The sequence below is a fragment of the Coregonus clupeaformis genome, chromosome 5, assembly GCF_020615455.1.
Source record: "Coregonus clupeaformis isolate EN_2021a chromosome 5, ASM2061545v1, whole genome shotgun sequence".
Lineage (NCBI taxonomy): Eukaryota > Metazoa > Chordata > Actinopteri > Salmoniformes > Salmonidae > Coregonus > Coregonus clupeaformis.
This window is the reverse complement of record NC_059196.1, coordinates 873,889-901,744: the sequence shown is the minus strand read 5'-3', so window position 1 is coordinate 901,744 and position 27,856 is coordinate 873,889. Positions and strand designations below refer to the sequence as shown.

The 27,856-nt window shown below is 43.3% G+C and overlaps 1 protein-coding gene across 3 annotated transcripts in view; it reads right to left on the bottom strand.

Moving 5' to 3' along the window:
- Positions 1-27,441, bottom strand: part of LOC121558164 (seizure protein 6 homolog) — a 143,250-nt gene extending 115,809 nt beyond the window's left edge. For 2 of the 3 annotated variants that reach the window (XM_041871657.2, XM_041871638.2), the window contains exon 1: positions 27,080-27,440. In XM_041871657.2, coding sequence (XP_041727591.2) covers positions 27,080-27,152 — 73 coding nt within the window. In that variant the 5' untranslated portion in view covers positions 27,153-27,440. Of the gene's footprint in view, positions 1-27,079 lie in introns of all 3 variants that reach the window. The other variant, XM_041871648.2, reaches the window with a different exon arrangement.
- Between the last annotated feature and the right edge of the window lie 415 nt (positions 27,442-27,856).

Sequence of the window (27,856 nt, the reverse complement as noted above, 5' to 3'; positions counted from 1 at the left end):
TTCTTAATTAGTTATTACCTATTAACTGCGTGGCATCTACCGTCTCGTGGATGTGGTGCACATGGTATTTTGTCACAACACATTTTGTCACAACACATTTGACTTTTATTAATTCCACACTAAATTAAATAAGGCTGAAGGACAAGACACAGAGTCACTTGGCAACAACACATTTCATTGGCACGTCCTCTATTCAGCAGGACCAGTGCACACTTCGATAGCCACAAAGGGTTCATCGTAATTTCAGTTCCAAAGTCTTTCCTTTTCACATGGCTGTTGATCTGGTACTGGTACTGCCTGTATTTACAGTGAGGGAAAAAAGTATTTGATCCCCTGCTGATTTTGTACGTTTGCCCACTGACAAAGACATGATCAGTCTATAATTTTAATGGTAGGTTTATTTGAACAGTGAGAGACAGAATAACAACAAAAAAATCCAGAAAAATGCATGTCAAAATTTTTATAAATTGATTTGCATTTTAATGAGGGAAATAAGTATTTGACCCTTCTGCAAAACATGACTTAGTACTTGGTGGCAAAACCCTTGTTGGCAATCACAGAGGTCAGACGTTTCTTGTAGTTGGCCACCAGGTTTGCACACATCTCAGGAGGGATTTTGTTCCACTCCTCTTTGCAGATCTTCTCCAAGTCATTAAGGTTTCGAGGCTGACGTATGGCAACTCGAACCTTCAGCTCCCTCCACAGATTTTCTATGGGATTAAAGTCTGGAGACTGGCTAGGCCACTCCAGGACCTTAATGTGCTTCTTCTTGAGCCACTCCTTTGTTGCCTTGGCCGTGTGTTTTGGGTCATTGCCATGCTGGAATACCCATCCACGACCCATTTTCAATGCCCTGGCTGAGGGAAGGAGGTTCTCACCCAAGATTTGACGGTACATGGCCCCGTCCATCGTCCCTTTGATGCGGTGAAGTTGTCCTGTCCCCTTAGCAGAAAAACACCCCCAAAGCATAATGTTTCCACCTTCATGTTTGACGGTGGGGATGGTGTTCTTGGGCTCATAGGCAGCATTCCTCCTCCTCCAAACACGGCGAGTTGAGTTGATGCCAAAGAGCTCCATTTTGGTCTCATCTGACCACAACACTTTCACCCAGTTCTCCTCTGAATCATTCAGATGTTCATTGGCAAACTTCAGACGGGCCTGTATATGTGCTTTCTTGAGCAGGGGGACCTTGTGGGCGATGCAGGATTTCAGTCCTTCACAGCGTAGTGTGTTACCAATTGTTTTCTTGGTGACTATGGTCCCAGCTGCCTTGAGATCATTGACAAGATCCTCCCGTGTAGTTCTGGGCTGATTCCTCACCGTTCTCATGATCATTGCAACTCCACGAGGTGAGATCTTGCATGGAGCCCCAGGCCGAGGGAGATTGACAGGTCTTTTGTGTTTCTTCCATTTGCGAATAATCGCACCAACTGTTGTCACCTTCTCACCAAGCTGCTTGGCGATGGTCTTGTAGCCCATTCCAGCCTTGTGTAGGTCTACAATCTTGTCCCTGACATCCTTGGAGAGCTCTTTGGTCTTGGCCATGGTGGAGAGTTTGGAATCTGATTGATTGATTGCTTCTGTGGACAGGTGTCTTTTATACAGGTAACAAGCTGAGATTAGGAGCACTCCCTTTAAGAGTGTGCTCCTAATCTCAGCTCGTTACCTTTATAAAAGACACCTGGGAGCCAGAAATCTTTCTGATTGAGAGGGGGTCAAATACTTATTTCCCTCATTAAAATGCAAATCAATTCATAACATTTTTGACATGCGTTTTTCTGGATTTTTTTGTTGTTATTCTGTCTCTCACTGTTCAAATAAACCTACCACTAAAATTATAGACTGATCATGTCTTTGTCAGTGGGCAAACGTACAAAATCAACAGAGGATCAAATACTTTTTTCCCTCACTGTAGCTCCCTTCTTGTGTATTTTATTTTATTCCTATTGTGTTAGTTACTATTAAAAAATATATAATTATTTTTTGAACTGCATCATTGGAAACGGTTCAGAAGCAAGCATTTCACTGTAAAGTCTATACCAGTTGTATTCAGCGCAAGTGATAAATAGAATTTGATTTGATTTGTCCTTAGCGCAATATTATCCTTGTTTCATTCTCTCCATGGCATCAGGGTGCCTGTCAGTCATTTCGAATGTGTTTCTATCCCTCTGAACAGTTTCCGCCCACAGTGATTTAACTTCAATTGCCAAGGATAGCTGTGCCCGGGTGTGTTGTCATGGGGACTAAAGTCAAAGCAATTAGATTTGGCAATTCAACCTGTCAAGGAAGTTTATATGATGTTGTAAGTTTGACGATCAGATTGCCTTTTAATCACAGGGTGCACGGTGGGGGACAACATCACCACAAACAAATTAAACACTGACAGCTGAAGCTGAAGCTGCATCTTCTATTGGGAAATGACTGTGCACTAGAATAACATTTCAAGCACTGATTTCAAGTACCTAAATCTAAACGTTCTGGTCAACCCACTTCCGTGAGCTACGGGAGTAAAAATGCATTACAACATTGAACAAGATATTACCAGCACCAAAGTTAATGGAAAAGTTGATTGGATGGAGAGTTTCCTGACAGCCATACATGCATGCTTGACTCACTGTGTGACTTGCTAAACCATCACTCTGCACAACAAATGCAGTGGACCCATTCAAGATCGATAACCATGGCCTTGACACAAGAGGACCGATCTATCCAGCGCTCTCCATCTTTTCCACTCGAGAACCCTTTAAATCAGAGTACAGAAGGCCCTCGTACACGCCTCCAATCTTTTCTGACAGAGGTTAGGGCCAGTTTCAGCACGGTCAACTCACTGCGGTGGCAGTAGATTGCATTGCGGCGGCCATGACGCAATGGAGCCGGCTGGGGGTTGAGGATGAACACGTTGTTTAATTGAGGTTCCACTGCGGGCAGGGTTGCAGGGCTGCAGGGTAGCAGTGAGCAGCTGGCCAATTTCCCTGGGAGCTGAACAGTTCAGACCCTGAGTTTCCAGAGGAGATCCCTGGGTCGACTGACTAGCGTGATTACACCGAGAGAGGAGATGAGAGACGTTCAGGAACAGAAGAGGAAGAAGGATCCTGTTAGCTTTCATTTAGTTGATTTTCAAACTGTGTATTCTAATGGATCTAACAGTTATGTATTCTAACATATTTCGTGATCAGGGGTGGCAAGCTCCACTGGTCCTCAAGACCCCGAACACTGCTAGTTTATGCCTTTGCCTTTTAACCACAGATGTATTTGTGTATTTTATTCATAGATAGTTCAGATATTATCTCAAATGGAAGGTTGTGTGCTTTGATGATTATATACTCCTAGCAACTTATGTGCATTGAAATGGCTTGTCACGTCAAAGGATATGTTTTTTCCACATTGATGGTGAATGAGCTGGAGGAAATATAGCACTTCTGGGTGAGCAGTTTTCTGAAATACAGGCTTCACAGAGACATCCAGAAGTCTGAGGTCAACAGGGGCACAGCAATGTGTCCCCTGCTAAGTAATCAATATCTCAGACAGCATAGTGTATGTCAGCAGCTGTCTCCTATGGGATGGATGTGTACAGTGCATTCGGAAAATATTCAGACCCCTTGAATTTTTCCACATTTTGTTACGTTACAGCCTTATTCTAAAATTGATTTTTTTAAATATATATTTACTCATCAATCTACACACAATACCCCATAATGATGAAGCAAAAAAAGTGTTTTTGATTTTTTTGCAAATTTATAAAATTTAAAAAAACGGAAATATCACCTTTACATACACTACCTGTCAAAAGTTTTAGAACACCTACTCATTCAAAGGTTTTTCTTTATTTTTACTATTTTCTACATTGTAGAATAATAGTGAAGACATCAAAACTATGAAATGACACATATGGAATCATGTAGTAACCAAAAAAGTGTTAAACAAATCAAAATATATTTTCTATTTGAGATTCTTCAAATAGCCACCCTTTGCCTTGATGACAGCTTTGCACACTCTTGGCATTCTCCCAACCAGCTTCACCTGGAATGCTTTTCCAATAGTCTTAAAGGAGTTCCCACATATGCTGAGCACTTGTTGGCTGCTTTTCCTTCACTCTGTGGTCCAACTCATCCCAACCATCTCAATTTCGTTTATTGAGTTCGTACTGCTTGGTGACCTAAACTGGGATATGCTTAACACCCCGGCCGTCCTACAATCTAAACTAGATGCCCTCAATCTCACACAAATTATCAAGGAACATACCAGGTACAACCCTAAATCCGTAAACATGGGCACCCTCATAGATATCATCCTGACTAATTTACCCTCTAAATACACCTCCACTGTCTTCAACCAGGATCTCAGCGATCACTGCCTCATTGCCTGCATCCGTAATGGGTCCGCGGTCAAACGACCACCCCTCATCACCGTCAAACGCTCCCTAAAACACTTCAGCAAGCAGGCCTTTCTAATTGACCTGGCCCGGGTATCCTGGATGGATATTGACCTCATTCCGTCAGTGGAGGATGCCTGGTTGTTCTTTAAAAGTGCTTTCCTCTCCATCTTAAATAATCGTGCCCCATTCAAAAAATTCAGAACTAAGAACAGATATAGCCCCTGGTTCACCCCAGACTTGACTTCCCTTGACAAGCACAAAAACATCCTGTGGCGTACTGCATTATCATCGAACAGCCCCCACGATATGCAACTTTTCAGGGAAGTCAGGAACCAATATACTCAATCAGTTAGGAGAGCAAAGGCTAGCTTTTTCAAACAGACATTTGCATCCTGTAGCACTAACTCGAAAGGTTTTGGAACACTGTAAAGTCCATGGAGAATAAGAGCACCTCCTCCCAGCTGCCCACTGCACTGAGGCAAGGAAACACTGTCACCACCGATAAATCTACGATAATCAAGAATTTTAAAAAGCATTTTGCTACAGCTGGCCATGCTTTCCACCTGGCTACCCCTACACTGGCCACCAGCTCTGTACCCTCCGCTGCAACTTGCATATGTCCCCATCCCCCCTGCAAAATCTGGACCCCTACAAATCAGCTGGGTTAGACAATCTGGACCCTTTCTTTCTAAAATTAGCCGCCGAAATTGTCGCAACCTGGTATTCGTATCGTCTGAGATTGGAAAGCTGCCGCGGTCATCCCCCTCTTCAAAGGTTACAGACCTATATCCATCCTGCCCTGCCTTTCGAAAGTATTAGAAAGCCAAGTTAACAAACAGATCACCGACCATTTCGAATCCCACCGTACCTTCTCCGCTATGCAATCTGGTTTCCGAGCTGGTCATGGGTGCACCTCAGCCACACTCAAGGTCCTAAACGATTTTATAACCGCAATCGATAAAAGACAGTACTGTGCAGCCGTCTTCATTGACCTGGCCAAGGCTTTCGACTCTGTCAATCACCGCATTCTTATTGGCAGACTAAATAGCCTTGGTTTCTCAAATGACTGCCTCACCTGGTTCACCAACAACTTCTCAGATAGAGTTCAATGTGTCAAATCGGAGGGCCTGTTGTCTGGACCTCTGGCAGTCTCTATGGGGGTGCCACAGGGTTCAATTCTCGGGCCGACTCTATTCTCTGTGTATATCAATGATGTCGCTCTTGCTGCTGGTGACTCTCAGATCCACCTCTACGCAGACGACACCATTTTGTATACATCTGGCCCTTCATTGGACACTGTGCTGAAAAACCTCCAAACGAGCTTCAATGCCATACAACACTCCTTCCGTAGCCTCCAATAGCTCTTAAACGCTAGTAAAACTAAATGCATGCTCTTCAATCGAACGCTGCTTGCACCCGCCCGCCCGACTAGAATCACTACGCTCGGCAGGTCTGATTTAGAATATGTGGACAACTACAAATACCTAGGTGTCTGGTTAGACCGTAAACTCTCCTTCCAGACTCACATTAAGCATCTCCAATCCAAAGTTAAATCTAGAATCGGCTTCTTATTTCGCAACAAAGCCTCCTTCACTCATGCTGCCAAACATGCCCTCGTAAGACTGACTATCCTACCGATCCTTGACTTCGGCGATGTCATTTACAAAATAGCCTCCAACACTCTACTCAGCAAATTGGATGTAGTCTATCACAGTGCCATCCGTTTTGTCACCAAAGCCCCATATACTACCCACCATTGTGACCTGTACGCTCTCGTTGGCTGGCCCTCACTACATATTTGTCACCAAACCCACTGGCTCCAGGTCATCTATAAATCACTGCTAGGCAAATCCCCGCCTTATCTTAGCTCATTGGTCACCATAGCAACACCCACCCGTAGTATGCGCTCCAGCAGGTATATCTCACTGGTCATCCCCAAAGCCAACACCTCCTTTGGCCGCCATTCCTTCCAGTTCTCTGCTGCCAATGACTGGAACGAACTGCAAAAATCTCTGAAGCTGGAGACTCTTATCTCCCTCACTAACTTTAAGCATCAGTTGGCAGAGCAGCTTACCGATCACTGCACCTGTACACAGCCCATGTGTAATTAGCCCACCCAACTATCTCAACCCCATATTGTTATTTATTCTGCTCATTTGCACCCCAGTATCTCTATTTTCACATCATCTTCTGCACATCTATCACTCCAGTGTTAATACTAAATTGTAATTATTTTGCACTATGGCCTATTTATTGCCTTACCTCCATAACTTACTACATTTGCACACACTGTATATAGATTTTCAATTTTTCAATTGTGTTATTGACTGTACGTTTTTGTTTATCCCATATGTAACTCTGTGTTGTTGTTGTTTTTATCGCACTGCTTTGCTTTATCTTGGCCAGGTCGCAGTTGTAAATGAGAACTTGTTCTCAACTGGCTTACCTGGTTAAATAAAGGTGAAATATATATATATTTTTTTATAGTAGTGGTTCTTTGCAGCAATTCGACCATGAAGGCCTGATTCACACAGTCTCTTCTGAACAGTTGATGTTGAGATGTGTCTGTTACTTGAACTCTGTGAAGCATTTATTTGGGCTGTAATTTCTGAGGCTGGTAACTCTAACGAATGTATCCTCTGCAGCAGAGATAACTCTGGGTCTTCCTTTCCTGTCGCGGTCCTCATGAGAGCCAGTTTCATCATAGCGCTTGATGGTTTTTGCGACTGCACTTGAAGAAACTTTCAAAGTTCTTGAAATGTTCCGTATTGACTGACCTTCATGTCTTAAAGTAATGATGGACTGTCATTTCTCTTTGCTTATTTGAGCTGTTCTTGCCATAATATGGACTTGGTCTTTTACCAAATAGGGCTATCTTCTGTATACCACCCCTACCTTGTCACAACACAACTAATTGGCTCAAACACATTAATTCCACAAATTAACTTTTAAGAAGACACACCTGTTCATTGAAATGCATTCCATGTGACTACCTCATGAAGCTGGTTGAGAGAATGCCAAGAGTGTGCAAAGCTGTCATCAGGCAAAGGGTGGCTATTTGAAGAATCTCAAATATAAAATATATTTTTATTTGTTTAACACTTTTTGGGTTACTACATGATTCCATATGTGTTATTTCATAGTTTTGATGTCTTCACTATTATTCTACAATGTAGAAAATAGTAAAAATAAAGGAAAACCCTTGAATGAGTAGGTGTTCTAAAACTTTTGACCGGTAGTGTAATATTCAGACCCTTTACTCAGTACTTTGTTGAAGAACCTTTGGCAGTGATTACAGCCTTGAGTCTTCTTAGGTATGATGCTACAAGCTTGGCACACCTGTAGTTTCTCCCATTCTTCTCTACAGATCCTATCAAGCTCTGTCAGGTTGTATGGGGAGCGTCGCTGCACAACTATTTTCAGGTCTCTCTGGAGATGTTAAATCGGGTTCAAATCTGGGTTCTGGCTGGGCCACTCAAGGACATTCAGAGCCAAGACTCCTGCGGTGTCTTGGCTGTGTGCTTAGGGTCATTGTCCTGTTGCAAGGTGAACCTTTCCCCAGTCTGAGGTCCTGAGCGCTCTGGAGCAGGTTTTCATCAAGGATCTCTCTGTACTTTGCTCAATTCATCTTTCCCTCGATCCTGACTAGTCTCCCTGTCCCTGCCGCTGAAAAACATCCCCACAGCATGTTGCTGCCACAACCATGCTTCACCGTATGGATGGTGCCAGGTTTCCTCCAGACGTGACACTTGGCATTCAGGCTAAAGAGTTCAATCTTGGTTTTATCAGACCAGAGAATCTTGTTTTTCATGGTCTGAGAGTCCTTTAGGTGCCTTTTGGCAAACTCCAAGCGGGCTGTCATGTGCTTTTACTGAGGAGTGGCTTCCGTCTGGCCACTCTACCATAAAGGCCTGATTGGTGGAGTGCTGCAGAGATGGTTGTCCTTCTGGAAGGTTCTCCCATCTCTACAGAGGAACTCTGGAGCTCTGTCAGAGTGACCATCGGGTTCTTCGTCATTTCTGTTTTTGCTTTGTCATTATGGGGTATTGTGTGTACACTGATGAGGAAACAAATTAATTTAATCAATTTTAGAATAAGGCTGTAACGTAACAAAATGTAGAAAAAGGGAAGGGGTCTGAATACTTTCCGAATTCACTGTATATTCAGGGAGGAAATGAACCAGACTACAGAGAGAACCATGAAAATCCTTGAAGAGCTTCAGATTGCCAAACAGGCAACCTCGCCATTGTGATGTTCAATTACAGTAGTAGATCAATTGTATCCCTCGAATTACTACTTTCAGGGAAGGAAACAAACTCTAAAACAGAGATTCCCTGTCTTATGTTCAGGATTCTGAGAGACCAATAGAGATAGGGTGTTTGACCAAGGCAGAAAGACACAAAGACCCATGACCAAAGAACCATGTACAGTCCCTCAGGCCTGCCTGCCTGCTTTAGCAATATAAATATCCCCAATTACCATAATTTCTAAATAAATAAGTGTTTGGGGATTGAACTAAGTGTGATGGGTGATTTGAAGGAGTCAGGCGCAGGAGGGTAAATCACAGAATACAGAGTTTATTACGGAATACAGAGTTACGCAGAATAACGTCAACCAGTCCAGTGCACAAAACAGGCGCACTGGAACAAAACAGGCACACAGGAAAAATATACCCCCGGCAATACAAAATACACGTAGCTCAACCGAGCTACTCTCTCCTCACATTAAACAATCACCCACAAGAACAACGGGGCAGAGGGAACACTTATACACGTACTAATGAGTGGATATGAACCAGGTGTGTGTAATAGACAAGACAAGACAAATTGAATGATGAGTTGAGGAGCGGCAGTGGCTAGAAGGCCGGTGACGACGAACGCCGAAGCCTGCCCGAACAAGGAGAGGAGGCAGCTTCGGAGGAAGTCGTGACACTAAGTGTGTTTCATTTGCCTTTCTCCTCCATCCACGCCCAGGTGGTGCAGAGAAAATGGAGGATTGATTGAAAAGGCTGCTTCAGTCTTTATGTTGAGAGAAGACAGCCTGTACTTTTCAACATGGGAATAGAACTCAGTGCTCTGTGGATGAATGCAGGTGGCTGTCACTGTAGTTCTGCCTCTCTCTCTCTCTCTCTCTCTCTCTCTCTCTCTCTCTCTCTCTCTCTCTCTCTCTCTCTCTCTCTCTCTCTCTCTCTCTCTCTCTCTCTCTCTCTCCCTTTCTCTCTCTCTCTCTCTCTCTCTCAATTCAATTTCAATTTCAATTTAAGGGCTTTATTGGCATGGTATGTTAACATTGCCAAAGCAAGTGAATTAGATAGTAAACAAAAGTGAAATAAACAATAAATATTAACAGTAAACATTACACTCAGAATTTTCAAAAGAATAAAGACATTTCAAATGTCATATTATGTATATATACAGTGTTGTAACAATGTGCAAATAGTTAAAGTACAAATGGGAAAATAAATAAACATAAAAATGGGTTGTATTTACAATGGTGTTTGTTCTTCACTGGTTGCCCTTTTCTTTTGGCAACAGGTCACAAATCTTGCAGCTGTGATGGCACACTGTGGTTTTTCACCCAGTAGATTAGGAAGTGCAGCTCAGTTTCCACCTCATTTTGTGGGCAGTGTGCACATAGCCTGTCTTCTCTTGAGAGCCAGGTCTGCCTACGGCGGCCTTTCTCAATAGCAAGGCTATGCTCACTGAGTCTGTACATAGTCAAAGCTTTCCTTAAGTTTGGGTCAGTCACAGTGGTCAGGTATTCTGCCACTGTGTACTCTCTGTTTAGGGCCAAATAGCATTCTAGTTTGCTCTGTTTTTTTGTTTGTTCTTTCCAATGCGTCAAGTAATTCTCTTTTAGTTTTCTCATGATTTGGTTGGGTCTAATTGTGTTGTTGTTGTTGTTGTTGTTGTCCTGGGGCTGTGTGGGGTCTGTTTGTGTTTGTGAACAGAGCCCCAGGACAAGCTTACTTAGGGGACTCTTCTCCAAGTTCATCTCTCTGTAGGTGATGGCTTTGTTATGGAAGGTTTGGGAATCGCTTCCTTTTAAGTGGTTATAGAATTTAACGGCTCTTTTCTGGATTTTGATAATTAGCGGGTATCTCTCTCTCTCTCTCGCTCTCGCTCTCGCTCTCGCTCTCGCTCTCGCTCTCGCTCTCTCTGTGTGTGTGTGGGGCTTACTCACATCGTCTAGCCACTCAAGACAGAGTTCATTTGTCCTGCACACTAGGTAAATAATCCCTATTTATTGACTTTCAGAAATGCCTATGAAAAAAACTAGTTTGAAATTCAACTATTATTGACGTGGAATGCAGCACGATACAGTATTCCCACCCTAACTAGCAGTGCTGGCTTCTGTTTCAACTTTGAAAAGGAAGGTTAAAATTAATAACCTTTACCAATTGAAATATACCTCACATTACCTAAATTAGGCAAGCTATGCGCAATGAACAGGCTAAAAGTCCAGTCTCACGTGTCTCTATGAATCCCTCTGTGTAAAACCCCCACTATTCTGTATACCACCTGAGCTGAGAGTAAATGCCGTAAGATTAACGCCTAAACCCTGAGCTGCAGCATTTTTCTTACTTATGCATCTCCATTCACAGCGCCTTCAGTGCCCATCTGTTTGCCTCTCTGTGCTGCGCTGCAGCCAGCCTGACAACAAGGTAAATAACGACGATGCTGATTCCTTCCGATGGGATCCACCGCCGTTTCCAAGGATTTGCATTATTCATCTTTATTACCGCAGAGACTAGGGCTCCAAGGATACCTGACATGGGCGTCACATGGTCAGTTCATTAACGACAGACCGTTCTGCTCTACTGGCATGGGAGAAGGGACATTTATGCTCCTCTTCTACTTATATCATTGCCAATGACAACCTTGATAACCCCAAGGTGATTTCTCCTAAAATAATATCCTTCAAAAGGTTCAGGGCAAACATTCACTCACAACCTCGGTGTTATGTTGTCTAAATCAGTTGTGAAGGATCAAATTCACAGGCGCAAAGCATGCATTTAAACTCACATGTCTTACACTAAACCATTTACAACCATGTACAATAAAAAACGTTTCATAACTCATTTTGTGGGCAGTGTGCACATAGCCTGTCTTCTCTTGAGAGCCAGGTCTGCCTACGGCGGCCTTTCTCAATAGCAAGGCTATGCTCACTGAGTCTGTACATAGTCAAAGCTTTCCTTAAGTTTGGGTCAGTCACAGTGGTCAGGTATTCTGCCACTGTGTACTCTCTGTTTAGGGCCAAATAGCATGCTCAGTTTTTTTGTTTGTTCTTTCCAATGTGTCAAGTAATCTCTTTTAGTTTTCTCATGATTTGGTTGGGTCTAATTGTGTTGTTGTTGTTGTTGTTGTTGTCCTGGGGCTGTGTGGGGTCTGTTTGTGTTTGTGAACAGAGCCCCAGGACAAGCTTACTTAGGGGACTCTTCTCCAAGTTCATCTCTCTGTAGGTGATGGCTTTGTTATGGAAGGTTTGGGAATAGCTTCCTTTTAAGTGGTTATAGAATTTAACGGCTCTTTTCTGGATTTTGATAATTAGCGGGTATCTCTCTCTCTCTCTATCTCTCTCTCTCTCTCTCTCTCGCTCTCGCTCTCGCTCTCGCTCTCGCTCTCGCTCTCGCTCTCGCTCTCGCTCTCGCTCTCGCTCTCGCTCTCGCTCTCGCTCTCGCTCTCTGTGTGTGTGTGGGGCTTACTCACATCGTCTAGCCACTCAAGACAGAGTTCATTTGTCCTGCACACTAGGTAAATAATCCCTATTTATTGACTTTCAGAAATGCCTATGAAAAAAACGAGTTTGAAATTCAACTATTATTGACGTGGAATGCAGCACGATACAGTATTCCCAACCTAACTAGCAGTGCTGGCTTCTGTTTCAACTTTGAAAAGGAAGGTTAAAATTAATAACCTTTACCAATTGAAATATACCTCACATTACCTAAATTAGGCAAGCTATGCGCAATGAACAGGCTAAAAGTCCAGTCTCACGTGTCTCTATGAATCCCTCTGTGTAAAACCCCACTATTCTGTATACCACCTGAGCTGAGAGTAAATGCCGTAAGATTAACGCCTAAACCCTGAGCTGCAGCATTTTTCTTACTTATGCATCTCCATTCTCAGCGCCTTCAGTGCCCATCTGTTTGCATCTCTGTGCTGCGCTGCAGCCAGCCTGACAACAAGGTAAATAACGACGATGCTGATTCCTTCCGATGGGATCCACCGCCGTTTCCAAGGATTTGCATTATTCATCTTTATTACCGCAGAGACTAGGGCTCCAAGGATACCTGACATGGGCGTCACATGGTCAGTTCATTAACGACAGACCGTTCTGCTCTACTGGCATGGGAGAAGGGACATTTATGCTCCTCTTCTACTTATATCATTGCCAATGACAACCTTGATAACCCCAAGGTGATTTCTCCTAAAATAATATCCTTCAAAAGGTTCAGGGCAAACATTCACTCACAACCTCGGTGTTATGTTGTCTAAATCAGTAGTGAAGGATCAAATTCACAGGCGCAAAGCATGCATTTAAACTCACATGTCTTACACTAAACCATTTACAACCATGTACAATAAAAAACGTTTCATAACTCATTTTGTGGGCAGTGTGCACATAGCCTGTCTTCTCTTGAGAGCCAGGTCTGCCTACGGCGGCCTTTCTCAATAGCAAGGCTATGCTCACTGAGTCTGTACATAGTCAAAGCTTTCCTTAAGTTTGGGTCAGTCACAGTGGTCAGGTATTCTGCCACTGTGTACTCTCTGTTTAGGGCCAAATAGCATTCTAGTTTGCTCAGTTTTTTTGTTTGTTCTTTCCAATGTGTCAAGTAATTCTCTTTTAGTTTTCTCATGATTTGGTTGGGTCTAATTGTGTTGTTGTTGTTGTTGTTGTTGTCCTGGGGCTGTGTGGGGTCTGTTTGTGTTTGTGAACAGAGCCCCAGGACAAGCTTACTTAGGGGACTCTTCTCCAAGTTCATCTCTCTGTAGGTGATGGCTTTGTTATGGAAGGTTTGGGAATCGCTTCCTTTTAAGTGGTTATAGAATTTAACGGCTCTTTTCTGGATTTTGATAATTAGCGGGTATCTCTCTCTCTCTCTCGCTCTCGCTCTCGCTCTCGCTCTCGCTCTCGCTCTCGCTCTCGCTCTCGCTCTCGCTCTCGCTCTCTCTGTGTGTGTGTGGGGCTTACTCACATCGTCTAGCCACTCAAGACAGAGTTCATTTGTCCTGCACACTAGGTAAATAATCCCTATTTATTGACTTTCAGAAATGCCTATGAAAAAAACTAGTTTGAAATTCAACTATTATTGACGTGGAATGCAGCACGATACAGTATTCCCACCCTAACTAGCAGTGCTGGCTTCTGTTTCAACTTTGAAAAGGAAGGCTAAAATTAATAACCTTTACCAATTGAAATATACCTCACATTACCTAAATTAGGCAAGCTATGCGCAATGAACAGGCTAAAAGTCCAGTCTCACGTGTCTCTATGAATCCCTCTGTGTAAAACCCCACTATTCTGTATACCACCTGAGCTGAGAGTAAATGCCGTAAGATTAACGCCTAAACCCTGAGCTGCAGCATTTTTCTTACTTATGCATCTCCATTCACAGCGCCTTCAGTGCCCATCTGTTTGCCTCTCTGTGCTGCGCTGCAGCCAGCCTGACAACAAGGTAAATAACGACGATGCTGATTCCTTCCGATGGGATCCACCGCCGTTTCCAAGGATTTGCATTATTCATCTTTATTACCGCAGAGACTAGGGCTCCAAGGATACCTGACATGGGCGTCACATGGTCAGTTCATTAACGACAGACCGTTCTGCTCTACTGGCATGGGAGAAGGGACATTTATGCTCCTCTTCTACTTATATCATTGCCAATGACAACCTTGATAACCCCAAGGTGATTTCTCCTAAAATAATATCCTTCAAAAGGTTCAGGGCAAACATTCACTCACAACCTCGGTGTTATGTTGTCTAAATCAGTAGTGAAGGATCAAATTCACAGGCGCAAAGCATGCATTTAAACTCACATGTCTTACACTAAACCATTTACAACCATGTACAATAAAAAACGTTTCATAACTCATTTTGTGGGCAGTGTGCACATAGCCTGTCTTCTCTTGAGAGCCAGGTCTGCCTACGGCGGCCTTTCTCAATAGCAAGGCTATGCTCACTGAGTCTGTACATAGTCAAAGCTTTCCTTAAGTTTGGGTCAGTCACAGTGGTCAGGTATTCTGCCACTGTGTACTCTCTGTTTAGGGCCAAATAGCATGCTCAGTTTTTTTGTTTGTTCTTTCCAATGTGTCAAGTAATTCTCTTTTAGTTTTCTCATGATTTGGTTGGGTCTAATTGTGTTGTTGTTGTTGTTGTTGTTGTCCTGGGGCTGTGTGGGGTCTGTTTGTGTTTGTGAACAGAGCCCCAGGACAAGCTTACTTAGGGGACTCTTCTCCAAGTTCATCTCTCTGTAGGTGATGGCTTTGTTATGGAAGGTTTGGGAATAGCTTCCTTTTAAGTGGTTATAGAATTTAACGGCTCTTTTCTGGATTTTGATAATTAGCGGGTATCTCTCTCTCTCTCTATCTCTCTCTCTCTCTCTCTCTCTCGCTCTCGCTCTCGCTCTCGCTCTCGCTCTCGCTCTCGCTCTCGCTCTCTGTGTGTGTGTGGGGCTTACTCACATCGTCTAGCCACTCAAGACAGAGTTCATTTGTCCTGCACACTAGGTAAATAATCCCTATTTATTGACTTTCAGAAATGCCTATGAAAAAAACGAGTTTGAAATTCAACTATTATTGACGTGGAATGCAGCACGATACAGTATTCCCAACCTAACTAGCAGTGCTGGCTTCTGTTTCAACTTTGAAAAGGAAGGTTAAAATTAATAACCTTTACCAATTGAAATATACCTCACATTACCTAAATTAGGCAAGCTATGCGCAATGAACAGGCTAAAAGTCCAGTCTCACGTGTCTCTATGAATCCCTCTGTGTAAAACCCCACTATTCTGTATACCACCTGAGCTGAGAGTAAATGCCGTAAGATTAACGCCTAAACCCTGAGCTGCAGCATTTTTCTTACTTATGCATCTCCATTCACAGCGCCTTCAGTGCCCATCTGTTTGCCTCTCTGTGCTGCGCTGCAGCCAGCCTGACAACAAGGTAAATAACGACGATGCTGATTCCTTCCGATGGGATCCACCGCCGTTTCCAAGGATTTGCATTATTCATCTTTATTACCGCAGAGACTAGGGCTCCAAGGATACCTGACATGGGCGTCACATGGTCAGTTCATTAACGACAGACCGTTCTGCTCTACTGGCATGGGAGAAGGGACATTTATGCTCCTCTTCTACTTATATCATTGCCAATGACAACCTTGATAACCCCAAGGTGATTTCTCCTAAAATAATATCCTTCAAAAGGTTCAGGGCAAACATTCACTCACAACCTCGGTGTTATGTTGTCTAAATCAGTAGTGAAGGATCAAATTCACAGGCGCAAAGCATGCATTTAAACTCACATGTCTTACACTAAACCATTTACAACCATGTACAATAAAAAAACGTTTCATAACTCATTTTGTGGGCAGTGTGCACATAGCCTGTCTTCTCTTGAGAGCCAGGTCTGCCTACGGCGGCCTTTCTCAATAGCAAGGCTATGCTCACTGAGTCTGTACATAGTCAAAGCTTTCCTTAAGTTTGGGTCAGTCACAGTGGTCAGGTATTCTGCCACTGTGTACTCTCTGTTTAGGGCCAAATAGCATGCTCAGTTTTTTTGTTTGTTCTTTCCAATGTGTCAAGTAATTCTCTTTTAGTTTTCTCATGATTTGGTTGGGTCTAATTGTGTTGTTGTTGTTGTTGTTGTTGTCCTGGGGCTGTGTGGGGTCTGTTTGTGTTTGTGAACAGAGCCCCAGGACAAGCTTACTTAGGGGACTCTTCTCCAAGTTCATCTCTCTGTAGGTGATGGCTTTGTTATGGAAGGTTTGGGAATAGCTTCCTTTTAAGTGGTTATAGAATTTAACGGCTCTTTTCTGGATTTTGATAATTAGCGGGTATCTCTCTCTCTCTCTATCTCTCTCTCTCTCTCTCTCTCGCTCTCGCTCTCGCTCTCGCTCTCGCTCTCGCTCTCGCTCTCGCTCTCGCTCTCGCTCTCTCTGTGTGTGTGTGGGGCTTACTCACATCGTCTAGCCACTCAAGACAGAGTTCATTTGTCCTGCACACTAGGTAAATAATCCCTATTTATTGACTTTCAGAAATGCCTATGAAAAAAACGAGTTTGAAATTCAACTATTATTGACGTGGAATGCAGCACGATACAGTATTCCCAACCTAACTAGCAGTGCTGGCTTCTGTTTCAACTTTGAAAAGGAAGGTTAAAATTAATAACCTTTACCAATTGAAATATACCTCACATTACCTAAATTAGGCAAGCTATGCGCAATGAACAGGCTAAAAGTCCAGTCTCACGTGTCTCTATGAATCCCTCTGTGTAAAACCCCACTATTCTGTATACCACCTGAGCTGAGAGTAAATGCCGTAAGATTAACGCCTAAACCCTGAGCTGCAGCATTTTTCTTACTTATGCATCTCCATTCTCAGCGCCTTCAGTGCCCATCTGTTTGCATCTCTGTGCTGCGCTGCAGCCAGCCTGACAACAAGGTAAATAACGACGATGCTGATTCCTTCCGATGGGATCCACCGCCGTTTCCAAGGATTTGCATTATTCATCTTTATTACCGCAGAGACTAGGGCTCCAAGGATACCTGACATGGGCGTCACATGGTCAGTTCATTAACGACAGACCGTTCTGCTCTACTGGCATGGGAGAAGGGACATTTATGCTCCTCTTCTACTTATATCATTGCCAATGACAACCTTGATAACCCCAAGGTGATTTCTCCTAAAATAATATCCTTCAAAAGGTTCAGGGCAAACATTCACTCATAACCTCGGTGTTATGTTATCTAAATCAGTTGTGAAGGATCAAATTCACAGGCGCAAAGCATGCATTTAAACTCACATGTCTTACACTAAACCATTTACAACCATGTACAATAAAAAACGTTTCATAACTGTGATGTACATACAGTATTTGCAAACAGAAAGGGGGGGGGGGGGAGTCTCTGTAGTATTTCTATGGAAACATCTCCCCACAGCAGTCTCTGCTTTCAGACCATCCTCAAGGAGAGGATAATAACCCCAACAGAACACTACTGGAACTTTACACAAACTGTTCCATATCATCTATAGTTTAAGTCTGTCAGAGCTGCATGCATCCCCACTACAAAGGACATGAACAGAACTGCCTAATAACGCTCATTAAAAAGGCTCATTCAGAAAGAGAGAGAATGGAGAGGGAGGATATCTGGTAACAGCTTTAACTAACAATCTTTTTGTGTTTCGGCCTACTGTTAGTAACAACGTGATGTCCTACAGTGGGGAAAAAAAGTATTTAGTCAGCCACCAATTGTGCAAGTTCTCCCATTTAAAAAGATGAGAGAGGCCTGTAATTTTCATCATAGGTACACGTCAACTATGACAGACAAAATGAGAAAAAAAAATCCAGAAAATCACATTGTAGGATTTTCTATGAATTTATTTGCAAATTATGGTGGAAAATAAGTATTTGGTCAATAACAAAAGTTTCTCAATACTTTGTTATATACCCTTTGTTGGCAATGACACAGGTCAAACGTTTTCTGTAAGTCTTCACAAGGTTTTCACACACTGTTGCTGGTATTTTGGCCCATTCCTCCATGCAGATCTCCTCTAGAGCAGTGATGTTTTGGGGCTGTCGCTGGGCAACACGGACTTTCAACTCCCTCCAAAGATTTTCTATGGGGTTGAGATCTGGAGACTGGCTAGGCCACTCCAGGACCTTGAAATGTTTCTTACGAAGCCACTCCTTCGTTGCCCGGGCGGTGTGTTTGGGATCATTGTCATGCTGAAAGACCCAGCCACGTTTCATCTTCAATGCCCTTGCTGATGGAAGGAGGTTTTCACTCAAAATCTCACGATACATGGCCCCATTCATTATTTCCTTTACACGGATCAGTCGTCCTGGTCCCTTTGCAGAAAAACAGCCCCAAAGCATGATGTTTCCACCCCCATGCTTCACAGTAGGTATGGTGTTCTTTGGATGCAACTCAGCATTCTTTGTCCTCCAAACACGACGAGTTGAGTTTTTACCAAAAAGTTCTATTTTGGTTTCATCTGACCATATGACATTCTCCCAATCCTCTTCTGGATCATCCAAATGCACTCTAGCAAACTTCAGATGGGCCTGGACATGTACTGGCTTAAGCAGGGGGACACGTCTGGCACTGCAGGATTTGAGTCCCTGGCGGCGTAGTGTGTTACTGATGGTAGGCTTTGTTACTTTGGTCCCAGCTCTCTGCAGGTCATTCACTAGGTCCCCCTGTGTGGTTCTGGGATTTTTGCTCACCGTTCTTGTGATCATTTTGACCCCACGGGGTGAGATATTGTGTGGAGCCCCAGATCGAGGGAGATTATCAGTGGTCTTGTATGTCTTCCATTTCCTAATAATTGCTCCCACAGTTGATTTCTTCAAACCAAGCTGCTTACCTATTGCAGATTCAGTCTTCCCAGCCTGGTGCAGGTCTACAATTTTGTTTCTGGTGTCCTTTGACAGCTCTTTGGTCTTGGCCATAGTGGAGTTTGGAGTGTGACTGTTTGAGGTTGTGGACAGGTGTCTTTTATACTGATAACAAGTTCAAACAGGTGCCATTAATACAGGTAACGAGTGGAGGACAGAGGAGCCTCTTAAAGAAGAAGTGACAGGTCTGTGAGAGCCAGAAATCTTGCTTGTTTGTAGGTGACCAAATACTTATTTTCCACCATAATTTGCAAATAAATTCATTAAAAATCATACAATGTGATTTTCTGGATTTTTCTCCCTTCTAGCTGGCTGCTGAGAGGCATAGTTGACGTGTACCTATGATGAAAATTACAGGCCTCTGTCATCTTTTTAAGTGGGAGAACTTGCACAATTGGTGGCTGACTAAATACTTTTTTCCCCCACTGTATATGCAAGCCATATGTAAGCCTGAGTTGTACTAAGCAGGAGCAAGAGTCCCGTAGGACTAGATATAATTTATATGCCTTAAAGCATATAGAGTGAATTCTGTACAATCCACAGCAACACATCAATCAGATCTTTATGGGGACTGAGAGACTTTATGGTAAAAGGCAAGTGTGAAGTGGGTGTGAAGGTAGGAAATTACACTTATAGTACAAGTGGTAGAGGGCCTATATTCCACCAAATAGATTCAGGACAGTCAACATGGTAAATGTAAAAAATTAGTTGACCAACTAAGAACAAACAAACAGCACTGTCACCCCTATCTACTTGACCCCTCCTGCATAAAACATGAAGGTCCAAAACATGTCTGATGAGAAGAAACAAAGTGTTGACCTGCTGCCTGTGGAAGTGTTGACCTGCTGCCTGTGGAAGTGTTGACCTGCTGCCTGTGAAAGTGTTGACTTGCTGCCTGTGGAAGTGTTGACCTGCTGCCTGTGGAAGTGTTGACCTGCTGCCTGTGGAAGTGTTGACCTGCTGCCTGTGGAAGTGTTGACCTGCTGCCAGTGGAAGTGTTGACCTGCTGCCTGTAGAAGTGTTGACCTGCTGCCTATGCACATGACCACAGCTGATCTCCTCCAAGTCTGGTCTGGTCTGATCCTGGTTCACCCGTCTAGATGAAGAGCTGGCAGTGTGAACCAGATGTGGGGAAGAGGAAGAGAGCTGTCCAAGGGCCTAATGGTTCCAGAGAGGCCCTCAGCTCTGCATGCTCACCACACGCCAGCCCCAATTAGCCAGGTGTACACAGTCTGCCAATCCATGAGAGGAGAGGGAGAGGGATAGGGAGAGTGAGAGGAGAGGAGAGGAGAGGAGAGGAGAGGAGAGGAGAGGAGAGGAGAGGAGAGGAGAGGAGAGGAGAGGAGAGGAGAGGAGAGGAGAGGAGAGGAGAGGAGAGGAGAGGAGAGGAGAGGAGAGGAGAGGAGAGGAGAGGAGAGGAGAGGAGAGGAGAGGATGGGTTTGTACTGATTCCCTGCACTAACGTTTGCTCTCCTCCTCAGTGGGCAGATCGATAGAGCCATGGGTCTCAGATAGGGAGGCTGAAACTCACTGAGCTTCATGGTGAGGACGGTTGAGGTAGCGAGGGAGGAGGGAATAGGAGAGCAGCTGAGGAGTGTGTGAAAAAATAAACACCAAACTTAATCTTAATAAGAGCACATAAGAAAAAAGAAAACAGTCCAGCTCCGAAAACTTTTCTAGTGGATTTCAATTCAAGCATGATGGTATGTCTCTTACTGACTGTGTGCGTCAGGTCATTTGCCCAAACGACACAATACAAATGGGAGGCAGGACTTATTTACGTTATGGAGACATCCTGGAGAGTAATGCATGGGGACATGCGGCCAGAGTGCAGACCAGATTGGCCATTGATTTGTATTGAATGTCCCCAAGCCTCTCAGCAGCCAGCTAGAAGGGAGAGAAACCAAAGGCTGCCATGTGACATCACCAGTCATTCATACATGAATAGTGTTAATGTTCTATAGCTCTGCTTTCAGACCAGACCCACGGTACTGAGTGTTCAAGTAGAAGAGAAAGAACTGGAGAACCAAAGGGTGGTACTGTGCAGTATGTAACAGAGAGGCAGGACAACAGAGGAAGAGGTTTGTTTATTTTGTGTGATGGTACAAGCCATGTAGAAATACACCGGAGCATAAATTATGTTTGATGATGACAGGGGGCTGCATTCACGGTAATGGAGCGTAAATGGGTTTAGAACTACTCAGATGTATAACTCGAGGGCTTTTGTCACAAAGGAGACGTAATGTTCCATTCGGAGATGGAGATATAGTAAACCAGATGAACGCAGCCTTCAGGAAACCTGCTTTGACTGACAGCAGCTGGGGTAAACATTTCACAGGAGCAGTGGCTCGAGTCAGAGAGGAAAAGACGGAGGAGAAGAAAATGACAGTGTTCGGTTCCACCGTCCCTCTCAGTACCTCACCGCACCACCTGGGAGAAAATTCAAAAGCTCTATTCAGACTGAGCCCCCTTCCTTCCCTCCCGGAAAACGGGCACCAACAGCTGCTTTACAATAACACTAATTTCCAATTGAGTGTGTCAAAAGGGAAACTCTGAAACAATATGGAGGGTATACATGTTCTGAATAGCCTCTGATGGCACAGCAAGGAGCACGTTAGGACAGGTTAATCACCCGTAATAGAAAAGCATGTGTTGAACATTTTCAATTCTCCCAAATTAAATCATTTTCATCAGATCTTGAGAGCATCTATGGTGTTTATTAAAAGAGATGTTCCCTCTTTCCAGCTTTAGTTTTTTTCCCTACATGCCATGAAGCAATGCTGATCGCGTCGGATCACTGACACCCAGAGCAAATTGCTTTTTATCTGCGGTAGGGACGAGAGAGAGAGAGAGAAAGAGAGAGAGAGAGGAGAGAGAGAGGAGAGAGAGAGAGGAGAGAGAGAGGAGAGAGGGGAGAGAGAGAAAGAGGAGAGAGTGGAGAGAGAGAGAGAGAGAGAGAGAGAGGAGGAGGAGAGAGTGAGGGAGGGAGAGAGAGAGAGAGAGAGAGAGAGAGAGAGAGAGAGAGAGAGAGAGAGAGAGAGAGAGAGAGAGAGAGAGAGAAAGAGAGAAAGAAAGAGGAGAGGATAGAGGAGAGAGGGGAGAGAGAGAAATAGGAGAGAGGGGAGAGAGAGAGAGAGAGAGAGAGAGAGAGAGAGAGAGGAGAGAGAGAGAGAGAAAGAGAGGAGAGAGGAGAGAGGGGGAGAGAGAAAGAGATGAGAGGGGAGAGAGGGGAGAGAGAGAGAGAAAGATAGGAGAGAGGAGAGAGGGGGAGAGAGAGAGAGAGAGAGAGAACGAGAGGAGAGAGAGAGAGAGAGGGGGGGAGAGAGAGAGAGAGGGATCGGGGAAGGAAGGAAGCTGGGTGGAAATGTATCGCTTTTCTCAGGGGCTCCATAATGGTGAGTTTATTCTGAGAATATCAGATGAATGGCTGAGAAAGGGCTTCTGCAGCACTTGCGGCCAGAGCTCACATTGTGAAGGTAAACCAGAGGAAAAATATAACATACTATAAATCTGTAGTCAAAAATTCTGTTTATATTCAATATCCTTGTTTTCATAAAAGGTTTGTCATCTTCACTACAATATCTACACCAGCTGCAGCGTGTCAAGGAACGTGGCATCCTCCCGGACGATGCAAATTACTCTTCCTCAAACATCACCTCTCATCACAACCTCCAAGATCTAGATATTCATACTCTTTTATGTAACATTAATGGCAGTAAAATGTTACTCTGAAAGACTAGCTAAACCTTTAAATGTTAAAGTACACCATGGAGATGAGAGATTTATTGAAAGGGAAGGAGAGGGGAATAAAGTACTGTTACATTGTTCAGGATAAAGATTTAGTAGCCAGTAATTAGGGGGGAGGATGCTAAAAAAGCTGAGCAGAGCTCGATTATGATTTATCTTTACAAGCGTGTGTGTGTTTGCGTGCATGCACACACACAGACAGATGCAGTGTTTGCGTGTTATTGGGAGAAAAACAACCGCTACAATTAGAAGAGATTACTTATTGTGACATATTCAGGTCAAGCTCAGAGCTCCAACATGGAAAGCTAAACTAAAACATCAAAGACAGCAAAAATGAGGGCTTCATAATTGGACATTGTGTGCCAAGCCTCAGACATCAGACATGGCTTCAGATTGATGTCGCTTGTTCTGATATTCCAATACAGAGTGACTGACAACGACTTTAAATCTGGAAAATGTATTATCTCTCACACTGATTATTCTTGCTTTACACACACACACACACACACACACACACACACACAGGCTCGTTCTCAAACCTACCCTTCCTCCCACTTCTGGGTGTCTGGGGTGATTCATCATTGCAAAATGAAAAGCTGTGCTCTGAGCTCACACAGAACAGGGAATACATTTTGTTCAATTCACTACATCACATGCATAGTTTCCTATGTTCAGATCTAATCGATTCAATAAGTTAAAACAGGAGGATTCATTTCTGTGTACGTGTGTTTGATGTTGTTCTAGTTGTAGCCAGTCTTTCCTGCAACAGCCGTCTCTCTCTCTCTCTCTCTCTCTCTCTCTCTCTCTCTCTCTCTCTCTCTCTCTCTCCCTCTCAGCTAGCCATACTGATCTCCCATCCGATCTGTGTCAGTAGATGACAGAGGTGGCAGTGCAGGGAGTCGCCTCCAGACCTCCAGCCCCTTTCCAGTCCACTGTCCCCCCACTCATACTTCATGGTGGTGCCGGAGAGTTGTGGGAGGTGTCCGAGCACAGGGAGCCGTCTCACACGGACAGTATAAGGGGCAGAGAGGAATAGGATATTCCAGGGAGAGGGAACTGATTCTCTCCTGTCCGCATTATGATTACAGTCCACCCTGAGGACCATTAACAACAAGGGATGCTCAAAAGCGGCAGCATCAATGGCCTCATGCACCCCCTATCGGCCAATACAGACACAGCACTCTGCAGCATCAAAGATAGCTCTGAGGTTGTATTGTAATTTTCATTATTATCAGAGAGGTGCAGTAGGGGGTATGCATTCTCAATGTGAGCAGACACAAATGTCCTCCTCCCCTATGATTCTCACAAACACAACATAAAACCAGTAGAAACACACAACGTGTGTTGACAGCATGTTGACATTAGAGCCCCTGACACACAACTACGCAGGTTTATGCATCACTCTCTCAATGAATGCAGCCTATGAGATACATTATATCTATGGACAGATTGTATAAACACTCAGTGTACAAAACATTAGGAGCACCTTCGTAATATTAAATTGCTCCACCCCCTTTTGCCCTCAGAACAGCCTCAATTCGTCGAGGCATGGTTTCTACAAGGTGTCGAAAGCATTCCACAGGGATGCTGGCCCATGTTTTATATTTTAGTCATTTTTGCAGACGACTTACAGTTTAGTGAGTGCATACATTCTTTTCATACTGACCCCCCGTGGGAATCGAACCCACAACGCTGGCGTTGCAAGCGCCATGCTCTACCAACTAAGCTACAGATGCGACTCCAATGCATCCCACAGTTGTTTCAAGTTGGCTGGATGTCCTTTGGGTGTATTTGTGTTTATTATGGATCCCCATTATTATGGATCCCCTGGGGTCCAGCAAAATGAAGGCAGTTCATACAATTTCAAAAACATTACAATACATTCTCTCCCTCAATTAATGCAGCCTATGTGCCGGACAATTCTTGATACACACGGGAAACTGTTGAACGTGAAAAACCCAGCAGCGTTGCAGTTCTTGACACACTCAAACCGGTGCGCCTCGCACCTAGTACCATACCCCGTTCAAAGGCACTTAAATCTTTTGTCTTGCCCATTCACCCTCTGAATGGCACATATACACAATCCATGTCTCAATTATCTCAAGGCTTGAAAATCCTTTGATAACCTGTCCCTCCCCTTCATCTACACTGATTGAAGGGGATCATAGCTTTCACCTGGATTCACCTGGTCAGTCTATGTCATGGAAAGTGCAGGTGTTCTTAATGTTTTGTACACTCATTGACATTGACACAACAACAAAAAAAGATGGAGGATTACTGACCAACCTAAAGTCAACCTATACTTACCCAAGTGAACCTTTACTCAACCATTCCTCGCCCATTTTTAGCACAACACAATGCCATCAATTTAATATGGGCTCCTGCTTTTAGCTCGCTGAACCTCTCAATCTGGACTGATGGAGCCTCACATTAGCTAGAGTGCTTTTGTTCTGCAGTAAAGTGCAGCTTCAGAGGTTCAGTAGAAGGTGACTGATAAGGACAGGGTGGCCCACAGACCTCTGAGGTCATAAGGTCAGGCTGATACTGTGATGTGGGATCAATGCAGAGTTTGATCTCTGGGGCCAGGTTTTCCCAGCTGCAGGCATGAAGGAGCCGTTTAATAGCTATTACATTTACATTTTACATTTTAGTCGATGCTCTTATCCAGAGCGACTTACAGGAGCAATTAGGGTTAAGTGCCTTGCTTAAGGGCACATCGACAGATTTTTCACCTAGTCGGCTCGGGGATTAGAACCAGCAACCTTTCGGTTACTGGCACAACCCTCTTACCCACTAAGCTACCTGGTGCCCTATTAGTCTTTGTAATATCAGATACCTATTCGTAAAACACTTGGATCTAAAAAACTGTATAAATTGGGGTTATAATAGGTTGATGTATTACTTCATTAGGTAAGTACTGTATGTGCATGATTCTGCCAAAGTCTTACATCTCATCCCACAACATAGATCACTCCCTTTTTCTTCCTTTGTTCATTTACTGTTCTATTCTATTAAAAATCTCCTCAAAAGCATTTTTATTCAGTCAATTCAGGTTATGAATTGAAAGACAAATTATTGAAATATTCTACAGTCTTTATTTTCAATGAGGATTTTAAAATTCTTTAATTGGAATTTCAATCATTCCTGATATGACATAAATGGAAATGTAATTCCAGCCCTGCACAGGGTCACTAAAATATGGGAACAAAACAGAACAAAACAAATTCAGCAGATTGGAGAGAAATGACTGATGGGTCCGCCATGATCGACGTTGTGTGACATGTATGTTTATGTGAGACTCATGTGAAGTACACCATGGGTGCAAGTCAAGACCAACCTTTTAATAAATATTTATGTGGGTAGAATTATCAGATGTAGGCCGAGAAAATGTTGTCTGGTTGTCTTTATAGGTTTATTTATTCCTCCTCGAGGAATCTCAATAAGATAAGATAGTACTTTATTAATTAATGTCATCAAATCAAAGGCATGAATAGTGCAGCCAGCTGTAAAACCAATGAATGTCATTCCAATGTTCTTAGAACTAATATACATCTTCTTTCATGATTAGATCTCTTTTGAACATATTTTTTTAAATGTCAGATAGAAGTTGACACATTATTCATTAATTATTAAAAATGATTGGCCCACTGCGAAGCAATCATTTATTATATTTTCCATCCATGTAGGTTATATATATATATGATGATTGCCGATTAAAATACACTTCAAAAGGACATGATATTTTAGGCTAACTTTAATAGTCTAAGTTTGTTTAACAGTTATTACAAAACTAACAATTCTTTAAAGTTTGGATTTGGAATTTGCTTAAATTATTTCTAAACTACAATCACTAGTCAATGTATAACTTTTTTAATGAAATGAATGTGTTTAACTAACCGGATAGCCAATTGCAATTAGTAAGGCTTGTGGTGAATTCTTCATTGCAAGCAATAAATAGGCTACTGTATCGCCTAACACTATAATACAGCCTAACACTATAGTAAGTAGTAGGCTACAACATCTGCCGTTAATAGAACGACAGGTATATGTTATATCCTCTCCTCCACATGAGTTATTTGAGAATAATGGCCGTAACGGTGGAGGGGACCATTTAAACCTCATTATAGGAGGAAACACGACCGATAGACGACTTTGACTGACCTCCCACAAACACATCTCCATCTGTAGTTTCCCAGATAGCCTACCGACAAATAGGCTCACACATAATTGGACACAGTGGCACCCTAATACCGGCGGGGCGGGAACAGAATTGCATTGCAATACACATGTGCATAAGCGACCAAATAGCCTTCCGTTATATTATTGAGAATCTCACCTTTAGCGCCTATGTCCGTCATCATTGCAAAGAGAACCATCAGAACGACTATGTAATCTCGTGCAGCACTCATGCTTCCTTTCAGTATTGGTCCTCTTCTAATAGAAAGGAATGTCCTTGGGATCAACACTTTTCCTTAAAATGAAATAGAGACTGCTCGTGCTCGGCAAAAGCCACTTGCTGTGAGACCTCGGGATCGCACACTGCGCAGCACGGGCGCTCCACTCATATGAGAGCTATGTTCTGATGTTGTTATCAGCTGATAGACAGAGACTGTTCAATTTCAACACTCGCTAAGTCGACAGATAGCTCGTTGGGTATGCGGTTCTCTTTCTTCAAGTCAGCGCACCACGGTCGTTTCAGCACTGCGGACAGCTCCTAGCGACAGCAACTGGAACAACTGAATTCAGCACCATGGAAAGTTTGTACCGTTACCGTACATAATGTAATACTACCCTCATCTAAATGACCTCCATATGACAATGGCTGTGTTTAGTTCATTACCTTTCATATTAATTATTGTGAATGCTAACGGTCGTGTAAACAGGCACAATGTAGCACTAGCATTACAATGAAAACACCATGTTGCTCCTGTATGTAGAACTGCAAATAGGTTGTTTATGTTATTCGTGAAAAAGTATTAGTATTTCGAGTTTCAAGACAACCAACTCGAAAAATGAACCTTGCACTATAATCACTCGGGCCTTTATGACATTAATGTATGTCTGGATTATTATACTAAATTACAAAATGAAGAAAATATAACGTTTTGAAAAA